General features: G+C 44.9%; 1 protein-coding gene across 3 annotated transcripts in view; it reads left to right on the top strand.

The window, feature by feature from the left end:
* Positions 1 to 14027, top strand: part of LOC137437053 (semaphorin-3D) — a 191053-nt gene that overhangs the window by 40305 nt on the left and 136721 nt on the right. For all 3 annotated transcript variants that reach the window (XR_013625010.1, XM_068131382.2, XM_068131381.2), the window contains exons 2-3: positions 2238 to 2361; positions 4375 to 4535. Coding sequence is in view for 2 of the 3 variants with exons in the window: in XM_068131382.2 (XP_067987483.2) it covers positions 2262 to 2361; positions 4375 to 4535 (261 nt within the window). In the remaining variant the exon portion in view is untranslated. The remainder of the gene's footprint in view (positions 1 to 2237; positions 2362 to 4374; positions 4536 to 14027) is intronic.

Below are 14027 nucleotides of genomic sequence, written 5' to 3'. Positions count from 1 at the left end.
CTCGTACTTGTGGTCGCCCGGCGGGCGCCGAAAGATGGACACGACTCGGGCGGCAGTGCCGGGCCCGAGGGCGGCGACCACGTGGTAGTACCAGGTCTCGTCCGCCGTGATGCCTCGGAGCTGAAATTGAGCTTCGGCCTGCACAAACCAAACGTCGGCTTGCACTTCCCAAAACTCCGGGAGTTTGATTGCGACGGCGTTGGTAGCCATGGCGCGTTCGGGGGTCAGCAACGGCTGAACCAATCGGGGTCACCAGTGTGGTGCTGCGCACACACGACTCGATTGCCAGAGAGGTAGGCCACAACACGTTGGTACAACAAGAGTCTTCATTCAGAGCTCGCACTTCAGCACTGGGCGGGCTCGAGCTTAGAGCCCGCATATATGTCCCGAAGCCACGCCTTGCCCCCGGGCGTGGCCGATCGGTCGAAAGGCGGGGCATGTATTTTAGTTCCCCGCCTGGATGCTCGCGCCACCCACTGGTGCGCGGAATTATTGCCCCTTGTGCCCCAAGATGGGGAGAGAGGGCGAAGGACACAAACACAACATTTGAGAGCAGAGACATCGAGAGAACTGTGGGAGGGAGAGGGCTTGGGGGGAGGTGGGAGAGGTATAAAACATATGGACACTGTAAGGACTTCCAGGAAAGAACTTGGAATTTCGAAAAAGTGTATCTGGGGTGAATTACCGGGGGTAGAAAAGATCAAGGTTTTGGATGGGGGAAGATAAGAGATGCTGGTAAACAGCTATTTTTTAGACCTGGAGGGAGGAGTGGGATTAAAGAGAATGAGGGAATTTGTTCCAGAGGCGGGAGAAAAGAGAAATGAAGGTGAGCAGAGAGTCTTGATTTTGGCAGTTTAACCATAAGAGGGTTGCAGGCAGATCTTGTGCGACCTGTAGGAATATTTGGGGGACAGAGCCCAGACACAGCTGGGGGGGGGGGGGGAGGGCAAGGCCGGAGAGGAGTCGGGAGAAGACAGAAATACCACCAACCTGCCTGCGGTGAGTGAGTGAAAGGCCCTCAGTTAGCTTCATCGCGGGAGATTCCAATGATTCTGAAAGCTTTGGTTTCAACAGCGCGAAGTCGAACCAGGTGTGAGGAAGGACGAAATGACTAGATTTTGGTGAAGATTGGGATCTGGATCCGGATACTATAATTAAACTAGAGGTTCCAGGGAACCTGAACTCAACTGGTCTATATCAATATGGTTAGAATATGCATAATAGAACCACAAACTATATAGTTTATATGTGCTAAAAATATGACAAAAATTTATTTTTCAAAATGGCCACCCTCACCCTACCACGCCCATTTTTGGGCGTGCAACGCCAAAATGCAATCCCAAAATAGTTTATGTCTTAAAGATGCTGCATAACAAGTTTCATCAAATTTCATCAATATTTGTGACTTTTAGAGCGTAGACGTCGAATTGTTTACAGACGACAGACAGACAGACGACAGACGGACGACGGACACTGGGTGTCGACAAAAACTCAGCTGGACGTAGTCCAGTTGAGTTAAAAATTAAAACGGAATCTTACTATAATTCACCAAATGTCTGTCTGTCTGTCTGTCTGTTTCCCAGGTACCGCAAAAACGGCTGAACCGATCGCAACAAAAATTTGGGTGGGTAATCCTGGGACCCCCTGGAGTAAAATAGGCTGTATTGTTTTTCCAAATTTTTTTCCAATTTTTCCAAACACGATGGAATAATATTTACCGATATGAACAGTGATGTGGCTTTTATTGAAATTCTACAAATACTGTTTAGATTTTGATGATTTGCGTGATATGATTTAACGGATATTTATATAAATCGTTTAAAATAAAAAAAGCCTTCAATTTCTGATATTTTGCCTTTTCATTTGGGGCTCCCAATTCAAGCCCCGCCCGTAGGGCAGGTACCGTTGCTAGTACTGTTAATGTACCATAGTTATTGAAAATACTGCAAAAAAATAATGTATTCAGAGGAAGTTGTTCCTACCAAAAATGGCAAGCTAAAGCTATGGGTAGCATGTGGGGAAAATGTAGCGCTTTTGTCCAGAACGTCCACATCCATTTGCTAAGCTGCCTGACTAATATGTTTGTCCCCTAATAAAAATTGAAGCATTATTGTAGGAGAATGTTAGTCCAAGAATGTTTCAACTTGGTTTTTTGCCTAATTTATTGCAATTTTGCAATTTTCATCTGGGTGATATGATTGTAAATAATAAAGTTTATAATTATTAATGTGTTGCAGGAAAATTTCTGATCCGAGCCATAAATGGCCTTTCTGATGCTGCTATGGCTGTTTACCTGGATGGCGTTGGGCACGGCTCAAGGTGTAAGGCCAGCTGTCCCTCGTCTACGACTCTCCTACAGAGGTAAGCATGAATTGCAAACTGTCAACGGGTAATGACAAAATATGCACCAAAATTTCTTCAAGGCAGAATTAACAAGCATCTCCCTAAAGAGGCATGGTTATTCATATAATGGATAGAAGGAAAGTTTAACACAGGCCTCAGGAAAGACAATCGAGTAAATACAGAAACCATTGCAAAGCAAAACTTTTAAAAGGAGAAATTGGGAACTCACAATCTCAATTCATATTTTCTTTCTTTTCTTTTAATTTACGCAATTTGAAATGAATAAATATATTAATGTTCAGTATAATGGACAAATGGACCTCGGATAGTAATGGAGTTCTCAATTACAGAAAATAAATACATCCATTAGAATTTGCACAGCTGCAGTCTTACACAATCCAGAAAGCCATCAATTGAACGGACTTCCAGAGAACTACCGGTACTCCAATTATCACACATCATGGAAATATTACCCACAAGCCTCTGGGAACCAGACTCGGTGCTGTAGTGGTTAAAGCGTCCGCTCTGGGTCTTGGGGGTCACCGGTTTGAACCCCCGTGGACGTGACATACCAAAGACTTGAGACCTGGCATGTGCTGCTTCCTTGCTAGAGACTCAGAGCATGGCCAAACAACCATAGGTTGGTAATAATAGCACAGGTTTTGTTGGATCTAATGGCCTCCTTTGTTGAAGTTCCTTGTGAAAGGGAACCCATCTTGCCATTATTATTATAAAAAAATATATTTCGGAAATTCCTTTACTTTCTCATGCAACCTTATACACTGCAAGTATTGAGAATGATTTCATACGATTTCACAATAAGTGTTTGGAAATGTCCCAATAATATGCTGCCCAAGTATAACCTGCACCAAGCCAATCATAGAGTGAAAGGAAATGAAATGGTAAAACCTTCCATCACTTATCTGAAATTATTCCACTTAGTGCCTTCCATGCCCAAGTGGTGATAGTGCGTCGCAGTGGCAGACAGGGTTTTTGCAATTGTGCGTGTGTTTGTGTGTCTGTGTGTGAGTGTGTGTCTGTCTCTGTGTGTGTGTGTCTGTGTGTTTGAGTCTGTCTGTCTGTGTGTGTCTGTCAGTGTGTGTTTGTGTGTGTCTGTCTCTGCGTGTGTGTGCCTGTGTGTGAGTGTGTGTGTGTGTGTGTGTGTGTGTGTGCGCACATGTATGTGTGTGTGCCCATCCAGGCCATAACTTTTTACCATTTGAGCTTCTGTCATCAAATCTTCAACAAACCTTTATTATGAGAATATGGAGAAAATAATTAATAAAATATACAATTTTTTCTTACTCTCGTTTTCGTTAAGTTTAGTTTGAGTACAAAACAAAACGGACGCGGCCGTACTTTGCATTTTGAGATGTTTTCTAGTTATTGTTTTCAATTGTTTATACATTTAAATACATTAGTATTTATTTGTAGGAAAATGTTTCCATGCCAAACCACACAATCATTTCAATTATTATTAACACCATGATTGTATAATGTACGACGTACCAGAAAAAATCGTTTATGATGAGAAAATGAAGACAAACGTTTTCAGCTCTCATGAACACGAAAGCCTAGTTCTAATTGACAAAAATGCCCAAAAGGGCTGAAATAATAAAATACGAGATTGTCGCTAAGCTATGCTGTCACAATATGCTCGTGGTGTGATGGAGTCCAGACATGATTGGCCGAATGGCCTCCTCCTGTGTCAGAGTTCCTTGTATATGAAAGTTAATTTGGTGTTCATGAGAGTTGCAAGATGGCTACTGTCTGGCTACAATAGGTGTAGCAATGGCCAGGCCAGAACTTAAACAGATCACTGCTCTCTTCTTGCTCCTCCCAAGATCCCCTATATCCATCCTTCTCCCTTCACTTCCTTATCTCAATTTAGCCCCTCTGTGTATATGTAATAATTAGATGGTCTGTTATCACTTGGTCATTGGATTGGATTTAAAACATTTTTGACTGCTTCATTTGATCTCCCAGAAGCTTCCTAATCTGCTGCAATGCCATGTGCCGTTTGGATCCTAGAGCTTCTGAAGGCAGGTGGTGCTGTGCCATTGGTGGCGGTAGCCGATGCCACCGCCATACAGCGCCTGGTGGTGGATGAGGAGGGAGGGTGGCTCGTCGCAGGTGCTCGAGACTCGATCTACCTCCTTAATCCAAACAACGTCAACCGAAAGCCAGTAAAGGTCCGACCACACTTATCCTGTGATTTCACAGCTGTTCTGCCATTGCCAGACTTCTCATGGTGGGAATGATATACTTGCACGAAGGTATAGGTGTATTTCAAAGTTTTCGCCGACTTCAATGAAGTCTACAAAAATAGGGGCAATACCCCTGGCTCTCATCTGGTAGAATAAACAGTATACTACACTGACTAAAGGTATTTTAAACCAATTTCAATGATTGCTAAAAGACAAGGCAGCATGTAGAATCATACTAACATAATCATAAGACTTTAAACAAACAAACAAAAAAAATACCTATTTTGGGGGGAAACCCCTCCCCTCACACCACATATACCTCCTAAGACCCCAATTTTTTCTAATGCCTTGAACAAACATTGGTACATCATGGGTGATGAAGGTTGTGATGTACCTACTTTTTTGGCAAATACCTACTTTTTGGGGGAGGGGGGCAACACGCCCTCCCGCCCCCCACACCTCCCCTTAGGGCCCGTTTTTTAATGCCGGGAACAAATATTGGTACATCCTGGGTGATGAACGGAATGTTGTGGTCAAGTTTCATCAAAATAGTGTGTGTAGTTTCAGAGAAGAAGGCAAATACCTATTTTGGGGGGGTCAAACCTGGACCCAATTTGACCCCCCGTAACTCCCCGTAGACTTCGATTTTCTTAGTGCCGTGAACAAACTTTGGTACAGCACGGGTGGTGAAGGTTGTGGTAAAGTTTCATCAAAATCGTATGTGTAGTTTCAGATGAAAAAGCAAATTCCTATTTTGAGGGGTCAAACCTGGACCCAATTTGACCCCCCGTAACTCCCCGTAGACTTCGATTTTCTTAGTGCCGTGAACAAACTTTGGTACCACACGGGTAGTGAAGGTTGTGGTAAAGTTTCATCAAAATCGTATGTGTAGTTTCAGATGAAAAAGCAAATTCCTATTTTGAGGGGTCAAACCTGGATGCACTTTGACCCCCGGTAGACCCCTTAGACCTCGATATTTTTAATGGGGTGAGCAAACTTTAGTCACAACATAACAAATATCATTTTTGCCAAATTTGGTCACAATCCCATCAGCGGTTTTAGAGAAGTTTCAAGTGTTTACGGACAGACTGACGGACGGACGACGCGCCATCGCGTAAGCTCCCCGGAACTACATTCCAGGTGAGCTAAAAAATGTTAAATATCAAAGGACTTAGGAAAAGATGGAGCTTCAGGTACGAATACGCCAAGTTGATTTTTTGCCGAAAAGTGATGCTAATCCGTTATTGTTGGATATTTTGATCTGCAGACTGAGACGGGACTTTTTGGCGACTCATGAACGAATACTATCAGCTATGGCTGTAGAACAAGTTTGAATATTTGACCTCTGCCTTCACCTAAAGTTTACTACCTGGAAACCTCGAGATTCTATTTTCAAAACGTGCAGTTTATAAACTATAAAAGTACCCCTATATGAGTACAGTATCGTGAGGAATTTATATTACAATTATCTTTATAAATACTTCAACATGGAGTTAATGATTTAGACAAGGATTATATGAATAGGTAAGAAACAAGAAGAAGAAAAAGACATAAAATATCAGAGCCATCGCCGTGGTTTTAGTAATTTGGCTGTACGGAGTTAAAGGCCGTCAGTCGGCCATCTTTGGTCAGATGACAAATCAAAATCTACTGCATATGTATACTTATGTATCGTCTTTGTGCCAAGTTTGAACAAAATTGGACCATGCATGTCCGATAAATGGATGGGGACACGTTTAAGTAACTAAATGGCTGCCAGTCTGCCATCTTTGGTCAGATGACAAAACAAAATCTACTTCATATGTATACTTTCATGGATCGTCTTTGTGCGAAGTATGAACAAAATTGGACCATGCATGTCTGATAAATGGATGGGGACACGTTTAAGTAACAAAATGGCCGCCAGTCTGCCATCTTCGGTCAAATGACAAAACAAAATCTACTGCATATGTAAACTATCATGTATCGTCTTTGTGCCAAGTTTGAACAAAATTGGACCATGCATGTCCGAGAAATGGATGGGGACACGTTTAAGTAATAAAATGGCCGCCAGTCGGCCATCTTTGGTCAGATGACAAAACAAAATCTACTGCATATGTATACTCTCATGTATCGTCTTTGTGCGAAGTATGAACAAAATTGGAACATGCATGTCTGATAAATGGATGGGGACACGTTTAAGTAACAAAATGGCCGCCAGTCTGCCATCTTCGGTCAGATGACAAAACAAAATCTACTGCATATGTAAACTATCATGTATCGTCTTTGTGCCAAGTTTGAACAAAATTGGACCATGCATGTCCGAGAAATGGATGGGGACACGTTTAAGTAATAAAATGGCCGCCAGTCGGTCATCTTTGGTCAGATGACAAAACAAAATCAACTACATATGTATACCGTCATGTGTTGTCTTTGTGCCAAGTATGAACAAAGTCGGTCCATACATCTCCAGGATATGATTCCGGATGCACAGACGTATGGACGGACGAGACCAAATCTACGAGCCCCCGTTTCGGATCAAGTCCAACAGGGTCTAATAATTTCTGGAATGTGTCATGTGAGCGAAAATCCGCACGTAATGTGGGATCTGATTTTCTTTTATTCCGCATAGTTCTGAAAGTGCCCTGGAAAGTTAGGGTTAGGCTTACTGCTGGAAACCAGTTGAAAGCATCATGAGTTTGCTTGACAGCACTGGGGTTCAAGCCCCTGCCTCAAACTTTCATTTATCTCATAGGTTTACCGGCCTTTATGGCAACGAGGCCCTAAACCCGCAAGGACGGATCCCATCTGAAATTGAGTTCAATGAAAGGACTTTGTCGCCCTAAGAAACCTTTGCTTCTTGGGCAGTTCAACTGTCATAGTTAAACTTGACAAGTTAAGAACTTGACAAACACATTAAAGACTTCAACAATCTCAGTGATTTGTATTCAAGAACATAGAATAGTTCAAAAACTTAGACGTGGATATTCAAAACACCAGAATTGGCAGATCCACCTTGTTTACAGCTTCGACCACACGTCGTCGAATAGGAGCAGCAATTGGTGGAGTTGGAATAATCGTCAAATCTTCCTTATCCAACAACCTTATATCATTCCAGCAAAGTATCGGATAGGATTGTATTACCAATATTTAAAGGGAAACCTAAAACACATGTTGTATCATGCTACTCTCCCACCAACGTCAGTGCCGCATCAAGCGTGGAGAAGTTCTAGTAAAGCCCAACCCGGATGGTGTCATCCATCTCTACACATTCTTGCTCTTAAATACTTCGAGGGGATTTTAATGCGCAGGTGTCGAACTGCTTTTCTTCCCATAGCTCAACCAACACAAATGGACAGTTCCTACTTGATTTCATCCATCAGCCTGTCATCCTTCTGAGGTCGGCAAATTGAGCACCAGTTCACTAGTAATTCCCTGTGTCGCAAGAGGCGACTAACAGGGTTGGCGGCAGGAAGAGCATCCGGCCATAAAACATTGCTTCAAAAAGGGGACAATGGTGCCAAAAAAAAGGCCAACCCCTGCTCTGCGGGGGAAAATGGCCTCTAAAGGTGGTTCTTCTATTTAATTTCATCCATCAGCATGACCTTTTAAATAACCAACATTCTCTTCCAAAAAACCCAAATTAAGACTCTGGACATTCCGTGCTCCGAACAAAGCCACAGCTCAAATTGATTTCATCCTACGTCGTAAAAGACGGAGGAACAGTATCATGGATTCCCTAGCTCATTCCTCATCAGACCCTATTGGTTCCGATCACGGAATTGTTTGCGCAAAGATAAGGCTTAGCATCAGACCAAAAAAAGAACATGACCAGGTCCAGACTTCATTGGAGTGTTGTTTCCTACCAATCCTCAAATAGCCTCCCGAATCAAAAATCAAATTTCTACTGAATGGGATGTATTAGAAAGAAATCGGTCAAGCACAAATAAAAAATTCATTGATGTATGTAATAAAGTTGAACAAGAAAAGAACCACCTTTAGAGGCCATTTTTCCCCCGCAGAGCAGGGGTTGGCCTTTTTTGGGCACTGTAGTCCCCTTTTTGAAGCAATGTTCCTCAAACAAATGTTGTCAAACCTCGACTCTGATTCTGCAACTGGACCAGATGGCATCAGCCCACGGGTCCTAAAATCCTGCTCTGCCGCTCTATCTCACCCTCTCTCTGTTCTTTTCACCCTATCTTTTGCTCAAGGTCATCTGCCAGCATCCTGGAAATCAGCAAACATTACCGCTTTACACAAAAAAGGTGCAAAAACAGATCCTTGCAACTACAGACCAATCAGCCTGCTCCCAATTATCAGCAAAGTCATGGAATCCATCATTGCTTCGGATATGAAATCTTTCCTCTTCTCCAATGGCTTGATCTCTGATCATCAATTTGGTTTCAGACCAGGTCACTCTACTCTGGACATGCTGCTTCTGCTGTCTCAACAATGGATGGAGGTCCTCAATGCCAAACAGGAAATCAGAGCTGTCTCCCTTGACATATCACGTGCCTTCGATACGGTCTGGCACCCAGCTCTGCTCACCAAACTCTCCTCCTATGGTATCCATGGAAATCTCCATGCATGGCTTGCGGACTTCCTCTCTGGTCGTAGTCAACGTGTGGCCCTGAATGGATTTCTCTCATCTCCCCTTCCCGTTCAGGCTGGAGTTCCCCAAGGCAGTGTGCTGGGCCCTGTGCTTTTTCTGGTCTTTATCAATGATCTCTCTGACTCTCTGGAAAATCCTCTGTATCTCTTTGCTGATGACTCCACTCTCTGCCGCTCCATTCCTCTTCCCTCAGATCGGCAGTCTGCAGCCTCCTCACTCTCTGAAGACCTGGACAAAATCACAGACTGGTCAAACATGTGGAACATGTCTTTCAATCCTGACAAATCTCACACTCTTACGATGTCTCTCCGAAAAGATCGACTGGACAACCCTCCCATCTACTTTCTCAACAATCCTCTCCAAGAAGTTCTGTCGCTCAAGCTTTTGGGTCTCACCATCTGCCATGATCTTTCTTGGGAAAACCACATTTCCAAGCTGGCCTCCAAAGCCAGTCGCCGACTGGGCATCCTCCGTCGTGCGAAGTCCTTCCTAGGCACACCTGAGCTCCTCACCACATACAAGGCTTTCACCCGCAGCTCAATGGAATACTGTTCTGCTCTGGGTTGGTGCTCCTGCCTCACACCTGGCTCGGCTTCACGCTGTTGAATCCAAAGCTTTCAGAATCATTGGAATCTCCCGCGATGAAGCTATCTCTGAGGGCCTTGCACTCACTCACCGCAGGCAGGTAGGTGGTCTTTCTGTCTTCTACCGACTCCTCTCCGGCCTTGCTCCCCCAGCTCTCTCTGTGCTCTGTCCCCCAAATATTCCTACAGGTCGCACAAGATCTGCCAGCCACCCTCTGATGGTTAAACTGCCGAAATCTCGGCTCTCTGCTCACCTTCACTCTTTCATTCCTCTTTTCTCCCGCCTCTGGAACAAACTCCCACACTCACTTCAATCACACTCCTCCCTCCAGGTCTTCAAAACAGCTGTCCACCACCATCTCTTATCTTCCCCCATCCAAAACCTTGATCTTTTCTACCCCCACTAATTCACCCCAGATCCACCTTGTTTGAAATTCCAACTTCTTTCCTGGAAGTCTTGGCAGTGTCCATATGTTTTATACCTCTCCCACCCCCCCCCCTTCCCATGCCTCGCCCCCAAAGCCCTCTCCCTCCCACAGTTCTCTCGATGTCTCCGTGTCTCTCGGTCCCTGCTCTCAAATGTTGTGTTTGTGTCCTTCCCCCTCTCTCCCCATCTTGTCTACCGCTCCCGATGTTATTTGTTTTGTGTGTCTGTTTGTCTTTCTGTGTGATTAATGTTCGCTCTTTCACGAGCCTCGATCTTGTATACAAAAAACAAAAAACAAACAAAAAAAATGTTTATGGCCAGATGCCCTTCCTGCCTGTTATTCGCCTCTTGTAGTCTAGTAGGAAGACTAGGTCCCCCTGCACCCCCCGGAGATATACTTCTAATCAGTGTTTCTAGATTGGAAAAAATGTGTAGAAAATGACTAGCTATGGCCCCAAGCTGAAAAAATGTCCCACATACCATTTTTATGCAAATTACTGCTGCCATTATCAAAAAAACGATTTTTGACATATCTCAGCCAATATTGCAGATAATTGAAAAATGAAGGTGTCTAGACCCATGTTTTGAAGGGCATAGATCATGATAGAACTATTCATAACATGATTACATGTGTCTATGGTATACTAGTATGCTAATTAGTGCTTTATTTACAAAATAATCACAGTTTTACGAAATAATAGACTCATATTAAGGTCCGTCTACACAGACGTTAACACAAAGTTTTATTTTTCTAAATATTACAACTGTCAAAATAGTCCTAGCACTCAATGTGACCACTCTTCTCTTGCTTGTTTTAGATAAACATCATTAGCATTAGTGATTCTACACTGAGTCAGTCATCATCATTTTCATCGAAATCGTCAGAGTCAAACTCTTCTTCTCCTTCCTCTTCCTCCTCCTCTTCGTGCTCTCCTGTGTTCAGAAGATCCACCAGTGAGGTTGGTAGGATGGGACCACTGGACCACATTGGTTTCAACAGTCCTTCATCAGTCCTTATCCATCCTTGTTCCTCATAAGGTTTTGGCTTTTCGATGATAGGTTGATCGGCTCTTTTGTACAATGCTACGCGGTGGTTCACACGCTGGATGTGCGGCTTCAGGGTATTGAAATGTGCGGCTTCAGATGAGCCCAGATCAAATGTATTCAGGACCCATCTCTGACCCACCTCAGCAGTTGCTGCCTCGGAACGCTTCAGTAGCTCACGAACAACTGCGTTGTCTGTGATCGGTTGGTGGATAGGCGTGCAGTAGTCGACTGTTGATTTGCTGGGTGGGGGAGAACCAGTTGCAGAGGTGAAACCCCCTAGCCCAGGCACAGGCTGCAGGCCACAGCTTCCGATGTATCTGATGAAGAGCCAGATGTAGTACTCTTGCATCGTAGTGGCATAGACTGTGTCATTCTCTGCTGGCGGTGTGAATGATGAGCCTTCAGGGAACTTCGGGCCAACGCGAGTAAAGTGCAAGGGTGGGAGAGTTTTTGGTGTGTCGACCTTCAGGCTACGCTGTTGTGACCTATTGATGGTAGGTAGCATTCGGTCCTTGCTGCTCTCGAACCCGGGCTTGACCTCCTGCACCATGATTCCTCCAGCACTGTTTACAATGTTGCTGCCGTGCACACTGGTAGTGGTTTTATTCAAGTTGTCCCACTCACAGTGGAATACAAGGTTGCCCTCTCCTGTCACAATTTGTGGTGTACGATAAGTTGAGACTTCATCCAGGACCTTGGCGAGAGCAGTTTCCAACTCCAAGGCGAAATCGTAGCTCTCAGAGTGTCCAAGCCTGTGTAGTATTGTGGTGAGCTGTTTGCTTCGGAACAGGTGCCTTACAGTCACACAGAGGAGAATGTGCTTTGGTAACTTCCATTTTCCATCTGACACTGCACGGCACAGATCTTGTCCAATGGAGAAGACCAGACGCTTCACCTTTTCTGTCTCGATGCCCTCCTTGCCAGTCATTAGCACGCTGAGAAAGCGGACAAGGTCTGGAGGTAGGATGTCTTCAGGATTGAGCTCCATGTCTTCAGCTGTTGGTGGCCATGGTTGGTCTTTACACTCTCTGAAAGCCTGTAGAATACCCTGGCGAAGTTGGAGGGCAACATTTTGGTTCTTGTTTGTGCTTCCGAGTGTGAATGCTCGTGCGAGAGCATTGGAAACTGTTATGTTTGAGCTGTGCACAAGCCAGAAAGAAATGACATCACATTTGTCATGATCAACCTTCGTGAAGTGGATATGCTCCTTGATTTTTTTTTTTTTTTTTTTTTTTTTTTTTTTTGTATACAAGATCGAGGCTCGTGAAAGAGCGAACATTAATCACACAGAAAGACAAACAGACACATAAAACAAATAACATCGGGAGCGGTAGACAAGATGGGGAGAGAGGGGGAAGGACACAAACACAACATTTGAGAGCAGGGACCGAGAGACATGGAGACATCGAGAGATCTGTGGGAGGGAGAGGGCTTTGGGGGGGAGGCATGTGAAGGGGGGGAGGCATGTGAAGGGGGGGGGGGGGGTGGGAGAGGTATAAACATATGGACACTGCCAGGATTTCCAGGAAATAAGTTGGAATTTCAAACAAGGTGGATCTGGGGTGAATTAGTGGGGGTAGAAAAGATCAAGGTTATGGATGGGGGAAGATAAGAGATGGTGGTGAACAGCTGTTTTAAAGACCTGGAGGGAGGAGAGGGATTGAAGGGAGTGTGGGAGTTTGTTCCACAGGCGGGAGAAAAGAGGAATGAAAGAGTGAAGGTGAGCAGAGAGCCGAGATTTCGGCAGTTTAACCATCAGAGGGTTGCTGGCAGATCTTGTGCGACCTGTAGGAATATTTGGGGGACAGAGCACAGAGAGAGCTGGGGGAGCAAGGCCGGAGAGGAGTCGGTAGAAGACAGAAAGACCACCTACCTGCCTGCGGTGAGTGAGTGAAAGGCCCTCAGAGATAGCTTCATCGCGGGAGATTCCAATGATTTTGAAAGCTTTGGATTCAACAGCGTGAAGCCGAGCCAGGTGTGAGGCAGGAGCACCAGCCCATAGGGGAGAACAGTATTCCATAGAGCTGCGGATGAAAGCCTTGTATGTGGTGAGGAGCTCAGGTGTGCCGAGGAAGGACTTCGCACGACGGAGGATGCCCAGTCGGCGACTGGCTTTGGAGGCCAGCTTGGAAATGTGGTTTTCCCAAGAAAGATCATGGCAGATAGTGAGACCCAAAAGCTTGAGTGACAGAACTTCTTGGAGAGGATTGTTGAGAAAGTAGATGGGAGGGTTGTCCAGTCGATCTTTTCGGAGAGACATAGTAAGAGAGTGAGATTTGGCAGGATTGAAAGACATGTTCCACTTGTTTGACCAGTCTGTGATTTTGTCCAGGTCTTCAGAGAGTGAGGAGGCTGCAGACTGCCGATCTGAGGGAAGAGGAATGGAGCGGCAGAGAGTGGAGTCATCAGCAAAGAGATAGAGAGGATTTTCCAGAGAGTCAGAGAGATCATTGATAAAGACCAGAAAAAGCACAGGGCCCAGCACACTTCCTTGGGGAACTCCAGCCTGAACAGGAAGGGGAGATGAGAGAAATCCATTCAGGGCCACACGTTGACTACGACCAGAGAGGAAGTCCGCAAGCCATGCATGGAGATTTCCATGGATACCATAGGAGGAGAGTTTGGTGAGCAGAGCTGGGTGCCAGACCGTATCAAAGGCTCTTGATATGTCAAGGGAGACAGCTCTGATTTCCTGTTTGGCATTGAGGACCTCCATCCATTGTTGAGACAGCAGAAGCAGCATGTCCAGAGTAGAGTGACCTGGTCTGAAACCAAATTGATGATCAGAGATCAAGCCATTGGAGAAGAGGAAAGATTTCATATCCGAA

The sequence above is a fragment of the Myxine glutinosa genome, chromosome 11 (assembly GCF_964187855.1).
Source record: "Myxine glutinosa chromosome 11, kmMyxGlut1.1, whole genome shotgun sequence".
NCBI classification, from domain to species: domain Eukaryota; kingdom Metazoa; phylum Chordata; class Myxini; order Myxiniformes; family Myxinidae; genus Myxine; species Myxine glutinosa.
The sequence above is the reverse complement of the archived record's forward strand: the minus strand, read 5'-3'. Positions and strand labels throughout refer to the sequence as shown.